This window comes from Bombus vosnesenskii, unplaced genomic scaffold (genome assembly GCF_011952255.1).
Source record: "Bombus vosnesenskii isolate JDL3184/JDL3185 unplaced genomic scaffold, Bvos_JDL3184-5_v1.1 scf7180000013293, whole genome shotgun sequence".
In the NCBI taxonomy this organism is placed as follows: domain Eukaryota; kingdom Metazoa; phylum Arthropoda; class Insecta; order Hymenoptera; family Apidae; genus Bombus; species Bombus vosnesenskii.
Window position 1 is genome coordinate 2,631,128 of NW_022882944.1, and position 12,884 is coordinate 2,644,011.

The 12,884-nt window shown below is 38.0% G+C and overlaps 1 protein-coding gene across 2 annotated transcripts in view; it reads left to right on the forward strand.

Annotated features, from left to right (window-relative positions):
* The window catches only part of LOC117232672 (GAS2-like protein pickled eggs), an 88,236-nt gene that overhangs the window by 13,066 nt on the left and 62,286 nt on the right, over positions 1 to 12,884 (forward strand). For both annotated transcript variants that reach the window (XM_033492193.1, XM_033492194.1), the window contains exon 2: positions 6,482 to 6,668. In XM_033492193.1, the coding sequence (XP_033348084.1) occupies positions 6,498 to 6,668 (171 nt within the window). In that variant the 5' untranslated portion in view covers positions 6,482 to 6,497. The remainder of the gene's footprint in view (positions 1 to 6,481; positions 6,669 to 12,884) is intronic.

Genomic DNA, 12,884 nt, shown 5'->3' on the forward strand with positions numbered 1-12,884 from the left:
GAGAAAAAGTAAAAAGTGAAAATAAAATGACGAAACTTGTAATAGATAGGAAAAAGCGGCCGAATGCTAATTAGCGTAAGAGAATTGCCTGGAACCCTCTTTTTCATTCATAACAGCTGATTCATTCATCCGTTCATTCATCCGTTCGTTTGTACGTTTCCAATTAACCTCATTACGCGTTCCAGGAGGCTCGAATCTCGAGGGAGAGACAATGACGAGAAACCAGCCGATCTACTTACGCAGAAAACGAACACGATCACGATTTCTTACGCGTTCGCGATTTTTAGTATACATACCGATGTCTTTATTACGCGATAGAAAATGCCGAAGTAAAAGGAAAAAGGTTGATACGACGAAGTCGAACGAAGTTATGAGTGTATAAATCACGACTGGGAAACGCGAAGGTTATCTTGACGTTTCATAGCACGTTAACGTAAATGGAATAATTGAATTTCTTGCGAGTTACTCACGAGTTTAATCGCACGATGATTGTTTAGTCCTTTAAGAGTTATTTCCAAAGCAATTTCATTGTCATTTCTTCCTTTTCTTATTTAAGGCGTATTTTATTGCAAGAAAATTGAACGTTTCAAGTCATTCTTTTTATGGAGTCTAAGTTATTATCGATAATTCTATTTAACTATACTAAATTTGATATTTAATAAATAAATGCATTTCTAGAAATGGGAGAGAATGATAATAAAATTGCTTTAAAAATGAAATTCATCGTTAATTAAATTAGACATAAATCGCGAAATAGTATTTACTGACATTAACGATACACACTGAGAAAAGAGAGGAAACGAAAAAGGAATTTTGCCAATTTCCAACGAGTGTACGTAACAATTAGCAATTTTCGTTTATTTTATAACGATAGTAAATAATTCTCCTTCCTCTTATTTGTGGAGTATCTTTTTCTCGGACGGTTGTTTTTAAGGGACTTTAATTACTGAGACAGCGTAATGAATTTCGCAGTGTGTACATATACATGTGCGTAATGACAAAAACACAGAGTAATTTATTTCGAGGATTTTTATTGCATCCAGAGGAAGGCGGAGGGGAGGGGTGAAAGTTTTTAACATATTGAATAAACAAGCTGTATTTACGCAATATTTGTCTATGATGTAATTTTATTGTTAGCATCGTGCTACTGAATGCAAGTTACTTTCACTTTATGAAATTGAAACAAACATCGATGTATTTCATCATTGTAAGAAACATCGTTCTTTAGCAATTTCTTTTACGAACACATGCGCGATATCTTATTACAATTAAATATTGTAGTATCGTGGACGAAAGACCTAAGAAATATCGGGCGAACTATACACAATGTCGCGAGTAAGCCTAAGTGCCGACAGGCCCATCAATGTATCGTCGGTCGTGTTCAATCGAATAATAACCTGACCCTGACCACTAGCGGTTGCGGAACATGTGCGTAGTGGAGCTAAGAGAAAAGACAAAGGGATGCTAAGGGTGAAAGACGAATTACTAGTCAGTGTTAGTTAATAAGTCAGAGAGTGCGAATTGCGTTGTCAAGACAGTGTTGCTAGCGTTGTCGAGACAGTGTGGTCCGCGTGAGAGAGAGCGTTGGGAACCGTGGTGACGAGAGTTGCTGTTTTATTTATTTCTGTATATAGAGGTAGGATCACAATAGCTATTAGTTTATTCTTCGGATAAATCTAACACACTGTTCTGAGCTAAATAATCTTTATCGCACTATTTTACGTGGACTAGAGATAAAAACAAAAGAATATCTTAAACCTATCGATTATATGTAGAACTATCTTCTAGTTACTGTTTATTGTAACTAGCGCATCTGCATATGGATGGCGAGAGCGAACTTACGTTGTTATTTTTAACAGTTGCAAATTAAGTATGTAGTTGCCTAAATTATAGTACGTTATTGTATTTAGTTCACGTTAAACAACCATCGTTTCCTGTTTAACCAACACCTGTTTAATCCATTTTAAATAAACTAATTGTAGTAAGATGCTACAATATTCTTAACAAATGCAACAATTTTCTCATCTTTTCGTAATAATATACGTATAAAAAATATTAAATTCCCATGAATCGTTTGATCAGGTTCGTTAATAAATTATCTAATTTGGAATTTTAATTTAAAATTTGTATCTCAAAGATAGTTTGAATTATCATATAGAATGCTGTATAGATTTGGAAGCAGTTTATTCCCATTGCTAGTCCTCTGCAACCCGCGTGGTCGAAGCCACTGATTTAGCAACTCCCTCGTTTGGTTTCGCGATAACACGCGCCTCTATTGACTACGAGCTAACCGTAAATTAGAGGCTAAACTTTCCGAGAGCTGAAGCTCGTCCGCCTTGTCTTTCGTTTTCTTTCCTCGCTTCCTTGCCAAGGAAAACTTGTCTCGACTTGCAACCTTTTCATACTGTACCTGTTCTACGAACCATAAACATAAACATCTACGGTGATGTCTCGCGGAGAAATAATCGACTTGACGGGCTGTTGGACAGATTTTCATTCTTGTAAACACGCGAAATATGCTTTAAAAGAACTCGTCTTCTGAATTAGAAAAAGTACTTCATTATCGATTATAACGTAACGCGCATTCTTCAACATTTTTTTTTTTTTTTTTTTTGAACGAAACTTTAAAGAAGTTTGCAACTTTTAGCGAGATAAATGATAATTTCTTCATTACTTATAGGGTGATCTGATACACGATGTAACAGTTTAAACATTTTCATTGAAAATTTATTTTATTTTTCATTTATTCTTCACTTACATCTTACGCATCGGCGTTACTATCTTATGTAAAATTGTTGGAAATGCATAGTTTATAAGCCTGTTAATCGCAGCGTTATACCACCTCAACCACTCTATGATCTCAATGGAAATCAGGGGATCGATCTGTTCGCGGCGTCGATTATTACAATCGTAACGGGAATTTACGACTCGCGTTGACGCATTTCATCGCGAAAGCGTCTCCCTGCGACTGGTCGAAAATACACATGGTATCGGATTTAAAACTCAATAATTCAATAACTTAAAGCCCGAACAGAAACTCCAACCGCTACCATACGCGATAAACCATAAGATGGAAAATAAATCTGCAAAGGACGGAAGACCGAGTGAATTCGCGACGATCCATAGATCATCGGGAAGCATGGAAACCGTGCGAGAACGCGAAGGGGCATAAATCGATCCGCTTACTGCGCGCGCAGCTGTCCGACTTGAAAAATCGCGCGGGACGATGCGCGCGCACACGCCGCTCGCACTCTCGGGGAATTACCGCGAGATAGCGATCGCGTTTTGCCACAACTTTGTGAAAGCGTTGCTCGCTCGCGCCACGCTGGTAGGTGTATGGAAACGAGCGTGCCTCGTTTAACATCGTGACACACCACTTCCTGCATCCTCGCCTCCTCGCCGTGTCCAATTGAAATTTTCCAGCTCCACGTATAGTTTTCATTGAAAGTAGCTCGTTTTACGAGCCATAAAGTCTTCGTATCTTTTCACCTGCAGTCTTTGTCACTTCGATGTGAGAAAGTTTTGCGTAGGGTTGATCACTTTGCGAATTATATCGATGGTATAGATATATTTTTTTTTTCTTTTTTAGAATGTTTAGGCGACTGAAGTTAAGACTTTGTGGTAGACGTTTTAAAATTGTTGAATATTAGATGATCGTTCTTAGTTTGGATATTATCTTGTTTAAAGGGCATCAGTGTGCGCTGTATTCTTCACTGGTTTGATGATGAAATGTTGTATATAATGAATGGAGTAACAAGTTCGTTCGGATTTTCTTTAAAGAGCACGTCTATCTGACCAAAGAGTCATTTATTTATCCCATTTATTGGTAAATGCAGATATATCTTTACATCATATAAATGATTGTTGCAACGTTCCTCGAAATGCATACATCAATGAAAAGCTGGTTAATCTTAACATTTCTTAACGTGATCTGCACTTCTCAAAGAAATGTATGTCCAACAGAACTTTAGAACATTTTACAACCAGTGAAATGAACAATAATTCGAAATTAACCATGAATTCACAATATCACAACCCATGGAATTTCGCTTATATCTGTAGCAACATTTTCATAGAAAGAAAACTCCTAGAGAGATGTAAGTTTCGCACTTTGCCATTTAAGAAGAAAACACCTGTTAGCACGTGAACCACGGGGTCTTCTGAAGAGCTTACGGGATAGATACGCTGTGTAAACGACGAGTAAATCACGCTTGTTGCAGCCGAGGGAAACACGAGACGGGTGACATTTTAAAGCCACCTTTTGCCAGCCTGTAATCCACAATCGCCGATGTTGGCTCACGAACCATCGACCTCGCCTTTATGATTTCTTCCCTCTCGAGCCGCGTCTCCATTCTGCTACGTTTCTTCCCTTGCTTCCTTTCCTTCCTTCTCCTTATTCGTTTTCTCTGTTCGTATTTTCCGCCTCTATTGTACTCTTCGTTAGCTTTTTATTGGGATTGATGGTCGGTGAAGCGTTTGTACTGCGATTCTATGACAGTGATTCTCATTGTTCAAGAATTTTTTAGATTCCTGGTCGAGACGATAGGAGTCTGAGGTTAGGGTTGAATGCCGATATAATGGAACGATTTGTTGCCTTTTTTTCGTTGACTGATTAGGTATCTTTTTATTAACTTGGCCAGGAATCGTTTCTATGACGTTTTGAAATTATTAACAGTCGTTTTCGTTGACTTGGAATTATTGGAAATTTGTTCTGTAGTTGGTGGAATGATTTATTACAACGGTAACGAAAAATAATTTTTCTTACTTCTGAAATCATCGGCAATAGTTTCCGTTGACTGGAAAATGTTCGACAATTGCTTTCATAGATTGGTCTTACCTTAGAAACGATTGATAATCATTTCCATTGTTTGTGCATTAACATCGACCTTACCAGGCCCAGTAAAACGACCGGTTTCAAAATTTAACTTAAAATTGTACTCTGTGAACAAAGAACAAACAAGAGAGAAGAGATCGTATTTCGTTAACGTAAAAGCACATAGAAAGGCCTGATGGTCCCGTAGCTCGCCATAATCGGCCCTTCAAAGCTGAACGTTCGTTTGGAAAGGGGCAATCGCACCGGTGGGTTCATCGTTTTATGAGACCAATGGAAATTTATAGGGGTAGCCAGGGGAGTTTCGTATGGGATATGGCACGAGTTTAGCCACATTGTTCGATAGCGTTTTCTGGGGTGGTTTAACCGGTAGTAGCCACCAGAGGGGAGAATTTTCTCTAGGACGATACAAGCAAACGACCAGGCCAGGCCATTGTCTTGCAAATCCCTCGAAATTTTATTGTTCATCGACAATGTGTTTCACTCTGTTTCACTCTGACACGTCGTTCAATCGGTTACTGGTGGATCGTCCGACTTGGAAAGACGGTCTGTCGTATTATAATTGCAAATTGTGTTCGCTGATAAATGATCCTATTGGGATACTTTGTTCCAGCCGGACCTGTAATTATGGGTTTAGCTTTATTTGAGTATTTCTGTGTACCTTTATGAAAGCGAAGGTTTGATGAATTAATTGTTCCCTTTTTAGTTCTTTTTAAATACTTTTTTTAAAATTAATATTTCCATTCATTGGTGTTTTATTGGAGTTTTTCGACATCATTGGTGTTCAATATTTTTAATACGATTTAGTCTGTATTATTAAGTATAGTTTTAAAATATCCTACAGTTAATTGAAATAGCTGCTGTATAATTTTATGCGCTCCTTTAACCATTAACTAAGGTCTGTTGTTATTTAACGAAGTATCGACGAGAGAGTTAACAAATTTGCTAAGATCGTAGAAACACCTAAATTCGCGTATATGTAATCACGAATCTCACAGCCGATAAAAAGTCATTTAAACACCTACCACACAGTATGCACATGCTAACCGCAAAGCCCATAACCGTTCATATTCAATCAGCCGCGACCCACTCGTATCCATAAACCAATCTATAAATAAAATCGGACTGAATTAAACGTTCGTGCTCGATCGACTTCCACTTCTAATAAAGTAAAAAGGGCGGACAATTACAGAGAAATAAAAACAAAATCATAAACAATATACGTATAATATGAGTATAGTGTATTTGGAAGTGTAGCATTTCTGCATCATAGTTGAAACGATTAGACAGTAATGATATTTTCCTAACTTTTTTTAATGATATACTTCTATTAATTATACACTGCAAAGATATTATTATTTTCTTTAATACTAAAAAATTATATATGCAATTTCATTTATTTTAGCTGTGGAATTTAGTTTCAAAAATACACGTCGAACTGCTCAATAGACTACTTATTCCGTTAATCTAAATTAAATATCCAAAATGAATTCCACGCATATATAGCATAATATTAAAAATGAAAATAATAATAATAATAATAATAAATAATTATTCAAAATTAAATGTTTGGAAATTTCATGCGTAATATAACGATAAAGACAAAAATTTGTCAAGCACGTGATGAAGCAGGATCAATCGGTGTTTCAGGTATCGATCAAGCAATATGTCGGTGCTTCTGGAGGCGAGGTCTTACAGGCCCTTCAAATCCTCGGAGGAGTATTTGGTCGCGATGAAAGAGGATCTGGCCGAGTGGTTGAACGCGCTGTATCCGGAGCTGAGAATCAACGTTGACAATTTTATGGACAGGTTGGACACCGGCGTCGCTCTTTGCAAAGTAAGTGGCCGTAGAACGATTTATACGTTCCCAGAAGCACATATAAACTAGCTCCAACTGTCTATCTTCGCGCGTATGTATGAAACTATATACAGGGTAGACCTAAATAGAACCATGAAACGGATAAACTACCCTGTATGTACGACGATATATCAAAATTATGATTTATGAAAGGAAAAGTAAAAGCTAGACGCATACACATAGTTGACTATCTTCTATTTCCAATGTATTTATCAACATTCGTAAGATACGACTATTTTTTCTAGATTGCGTCAGTTGTACAGCGTAAAGTTTAATACAATTTTATAATGAAACTTAATATCATAGATAAGATTCGATAAATATAATATATACACGTGTGTGTAGGAACATTTCGTGTAAAATGAAAAATTCGAAAAAAAAAAAGACATTGAAAGTATGTACACGTGCGTGGAAATTGAAGAAATTCTACGCAAATTACTACGGAGGAACGTCAATGCAAGTTTGGCGAGTAAAAATTAAGAGTTTGCCCCCATTTCGGTCAATGATCAATCTTATCTCTTATGTTTGCCAACGGTAGTACCCTATTTATTTATTTCTTCTCTTTTTCTTTTTCGTTTCTTATCGCAGAAAACAAGGTGTGTTCAATTCCTCCACGACTACGAATCGTGAAGTAAAGAAAAGATATCTGCATGCATGATGGATTGAAAATGAAATAGGACGAAGGTTCGATCGTAGGATTTTGTTTCTCAGAAGCGTAACTTTTCACTCACCATGTATATGTGCGTAATTTACAATTATTTGCTTTAGAGACGTATCGTAAAGCGGGTTTATGATATTGTGAGGACTTTTAGTATTTGTAGGGTGAAGGAAGTCTTGTTAAAAGGAAATTCAATTCCGTTTGGTCGTGTCGTAATTCAATTTTATTATCGTGGCATTTCCGCTTATTAAGTGATTGGTAGATTGTAATATACTTAGGATCGTGTGTTAAAGAGTACAATAGGGAAATTGTTCGTAGACAGGTCCTGTATTATTGTAGTAACAGTTTGTAGTTATAGTATTTCAGGTACATAAAAAATCGACGTATAGTAGCATAACGAAAGAATAAAGGTTTTCGTTTTATCGCCCTAACGGTTTAAATTTAAAAGGAAAGAAAAGAGGAAAATAGGGGCACCGAGTAGCTCGCCTCAGCCGCTCCTCATCGTGTCACAGAGTTTCTTGCACGCGCCGACTTGATTCATAATTCAAGTGGCGTTGAAGCAACAGCTTCCGGTGGACGTCACACGCATCCTTCTTCCTCTGTTTCACGATCCGCGACCAAACTACGTGCTCCATGCGGCTTCTATGCATTTCCATTTAACACTTCACTGTATTAGTAGCCGTATTAGTATATGTAGCTGTATCAGTATAAGTGTGTGTATTTGTTGCACGCGTCCTTTTCACGTTACTCACGCGCAGAATTTTCAAGAAGCTACTGGGAATCACGGGTTGCGAACGATCACTTCTCTCGGTCTTCTTTTTTCAATTAATAAGTTGTTTCTTATTTTAGAACGTAGCCCGAGATCTTTGAACTTTCTTAGATTCTCTTCCAATTTCGCGAGTAATTTAGCTTCCATTGAAATTGTGCGAACAACGACACTTTTATTCTCATTACAAGAACAACATACGAGTAACGGTAAAGAGTAAAAGTAAGATAACAGCGTTAGTTTCCAAACTGTTAGTTCATTATCGTGTTAAATATCAAAATTTAGTAAACGTGAAATAATACGAAATACAAGATATAGCATGATATTTAACAATCTGAATCGTTACGTGTAATATTCTAGAATTTTAAATTTTAAAAGTAACAACCCTGGCCCTATCTCTCTAACAACATACAAAAATGGAAAGTGGAATTTTAATCAAACGGAGAAGAATTCCTCGAACGCAAATTTTATTCTTCCAGATGCACTTTCGTTTGTTCCTGAAAACACTCGACCGTAAAAAGTATCCTGGAAAATATCGAAACGTGAAAATTTTCGAGCGATAGATCGCTAACAGGCAAAACGGTAGCCTCATAATTGGAATTCTTGCACGAGCCAGCGCGTGGTAAAACCGTTGAACGAATTCCCCAGTAAAATAATCAAAGGTCCACATCGAGCTCTCGAAACGAGTTCTCGGCGTGCTTTTGCGCGCGATAAAGCATTTGGAGAGCAAAGGGAGAAGTGGAGACTGTCGTGGCGAGTACTGGAACCGGAGGCGATCATTAGGCCGGATCCGAATGGTCGCGAAAACCGTGAAAAATCACCGTCTGCAACTGGAATGCCGATTATTATTAACCACGCCACCATCGATATTCGTTTCTATTCTATCGCCTTTTAGTTTAGGGTTACGGGCGAATAGGCGCGCAAAACAGAAACGTTATCCGCGTTGCAAAGGGAGGGCGCTGGCTGGAAGGATCTGCGATAAATTTCACGGAATTTACAATCGAGATAAAAGGCGAATTTGCATCGGGCGGAAATAACTGGTCGTCGCGTGGTTGCGATCATAGCGGCGTAACTTAGCTCGGTTTATGGTCAACTGGCACTAGTTTAACGATACACTCGGCTACAGAAGTACGTATCATGAAGACCTGAGAATTTATCACGAGACCATCGTTTAATCGTTGCTATTGAAGTAATTAACAAAACGTCCAGGAATTATTATCTCGTTCGAAGAACTATATTCGATGCCATAAACACGTTGTTGAGTTACATGCATGTAATCTTATCGATTGAGGCACTCGTGAAAATTGGACAGTTTATTACCAAAATATCCTTCAATCGTTATTAACAAACTAATTATCGTCTTATAAGGTCTCGAACGATTATCTTGTTTGAATATTCAATGTTTTATAAGAAGAATCTCACGATGAATGCAGTAATACTCTCGTCAGTTTGATACGCGAGTAATATAATAATAAAATCAACTACTTTTTCTTTGTCTTGTAGCTGTCGCGTTTGTTCATTACAATTTCCATCAATTCTGACTTTCACACGAACCGTTCAGAAAATCCATCGATACCTTCGAAACGTCTCAATTGTCGAATTTCATACGAAGATCATAAGTGTCTTAATACTTACGAATGGGACTGTATCTTGATCTTAATATAAAGTATAGTGGTCGAAATGTTTCCAACGATCGATACACCTATAATTGTATCATTTAGTAAGATCGTGTTCCGCGTGTTGGTTTTTCGATGTTTCCCGCTCCGGCAGCTGCTACTACAGGGTGTGTTTAAGATGAACAGATTCGATAGGTCTGAATTACTGATCGAATGGTCTCGATAAAGGTATCTAAATACACATGCATAATGTAACGAGTATGAAGTATCTGCTTTTTATCCGTCGGATATATGTACCTAAATGGGTTAAAAATTTGGATATTGAGAGATAAATAAGTTGTCCAGTTACGCAGCTTGAGTTTCTAATGATAATCATGATATTTGCATATCTTGAACCTCCTACGATGTTCATACGATTTTAACGTCGTTATTTCTTCGAAGCAACTTTTATCGAGCTTTCGGAACTTCGTTTATGTAACAGATACGCTTGCTACAATAATATCAATATCGAGGATCATTAATCAATTAATTACAGAATATAATAAGAGCATTCTTTCAATTTCCAAGAAAAGGAAAACAAACAGAAGAGACAAACATGTGGAGTTAATGATCGTTTTTGTTACGAACCCTTCAATAATAAATATTCGATCAACGTCGTCACGGCGGGAGGGTTGAAATCCAGCCACCCCTTGATTCTATAAAATTCACCAAAAAATCCAGCACGATTAATTATCTCGGAGCAACGCTGTATGTAAGCTAATCGAAGCGTTCGAGCGATATGCCCAACACGATCTCGCCCGATCCTTTGCCAAACTGTCAAACTAAATGCCGAAATTGGAGCCCCGTGGCGTTGCAGCTGTTGGAAGGCTGCGTGTCGAAAGAAACACGGGCCTCGTACCTGCCGTGCACGATCGCGTGTGCCATTGAACAGCGCTGATAGAGCAGTCTTTCGTGTGTCGGATTGGCTGTCGGCAGAGCGAGCAGCGAGTAGCTGCTTCGACTTTCACTGATCTACGAGGAGTCGATCGCTGGAACTCGACTCCTCGCGAACTGTCGCGGTTACGCCGCGTAAAATCGCCGAATCAGATTCGCAATTAGGCTCTTTTTATTGGTATAGATAGACTGCGGATTTTCGTACTTTTCTGGAAGATTTGCGGATGCAAAAGTGCACAGAATGCACATAATATACAAAAGTGTATTAGAAAGAAAAGTATGTCATTTGTTGAAAGATTGTTCCATGCAGATCTCAATCGACGAATTTTGCCAAGTTGTGTGGGAGGCTACTTTTGGGCAAAGAATGTTGTATACTCGATGGGTCGGTTCGTTTTCGAGATGGTGAAGTAGAATAGAACAAGTTTGTAATCAGATGCATTCCAGCCATCTAACTTTTAATGCAATTAATTAACATCGCTGTCCGGTGTAAATATTATCGACGAGGTCAATGTTTCCCTCTTATCAATAAAAAACATAATCATTATAAAAACGTGCAGCTCATATCAGTGAGTACGAGAATAATGCCCTAACTCGACGATTATCAGTATTTCTGTGTATATCTCGAAAACGAAGACGAATCGTACGTAACATGGTGCATACGGGATGTCTCAAAAATCGTTTCACGAGATTTTTTGAAATTCTTGCATTTGAAAAGTACCGGTTCTCATATGCAAAACGCATATTCTCAGAAATAATATAGGTAATTGAGGTGGATGAGGAGATTGGATGACGAGATTGGATGACGATGGGCGAGGAATTGAATTAGGTTTCGATTTATTTCAATTTGTCAGATAGTTTAATAACGCCGAGAATTCTAAAATATCGAAGAGATAGAACAAGTCCTTTTAAAGCTAGGTATTAATACCATACAGGAAAATTGTCGTTAAGTGGTAGAGAATGTATTATAGAACCAACTATGTACATTAGAAGGTTTCATCAATGTTAGTCCTTCCAAGTGTCCGAGGCTAATTCTGGCAATAAACGTTTCGTATATTGAAACCAGTTATTGAGAAATTTAATGGCACTTCTACTCACACAGTCACTGCCAAAGTATTTTTAGCAGTTTACAACTTCTGTTTAATAATATCGACTGGTATCGGATCGTATTAATCGCGAGATAAGCCAAAAGTAAAATGTAGTGCAAATAGATTCAATCTTAGTGAGTTAATCTTTTAACGATCTATTGCCATTACATTCTACTTTTTTGAATAAATTTCACGAATCTTTCAGGTTTGCCATCATCTAACGGACTGTATATTAATTTCCAATCGAATACACCAGTACTTTTCTCTTCTCTATCTTCATCAAGCTAACTTCGCAAATTTATATTTTTCTCAAAATCGTTAAGTCGAATCTATAAAAATGGCTCTGGCATCAGCTTCTCAGTTTTAATTCTACGGATGCTGTCTCTTTCGCCATTGCGATTTCTGTGACATTTTCATATATCGTTGCTCCACGCGAACAATCTACTTTTGTTAAATAAAATCAATTCTTTAAATCTTCCATTGCTGTTGAACCACGCTCGTCTGTTCTTTTTATCTTCTGTTACCATCGAATCGAACTCGCTTCTTCCTACCTAGCTCTCATGTCGAATTACATTTAATTCTTTGAATATTCCATTGTTATCAAACCAAACTGACAATCTTCTTTACTTTTCGATCACCGATTCTAACCATCGAATATCAACATTATTTAGTATCAGTTCTCTGCACTTCCTCTACGAATGCATCAAAAATCCCCAGTCTACCATTTACGTAGCTCGCGCCCTTCTCTTCTACCTTGGCTGTCGTCACGGCTCGTAAAGTCTACGTAGTCGCAGAAGGTGATTCGCGAACAGGCCGCGAGGATTGGAAATTCTATGCGACTTCGGTCGTATCGAAGAGAAAGAGGGAGAGAAAGGAAGAAAGAAAGAAGGAGACAAAGATGTCTGTAATCCTTTGCTGGCGCAACGGGGGCGAGTAGCCGATGTACCGACTCGGTTGCCCCTTTGTCTGCTCCTTTATCGCGGCTGCCTACTCTAAATATTTCTCTGGCATGAATTTATAACGACGACAATCGCTAATAACGAGTCACGATAACCGTTGTGGCTGCTCCACAAGTCCACAAGCCGCAACCTATGGCGATCTGCGGTGGACGATCGTGGGCCAAGCTTTAGGTGAACT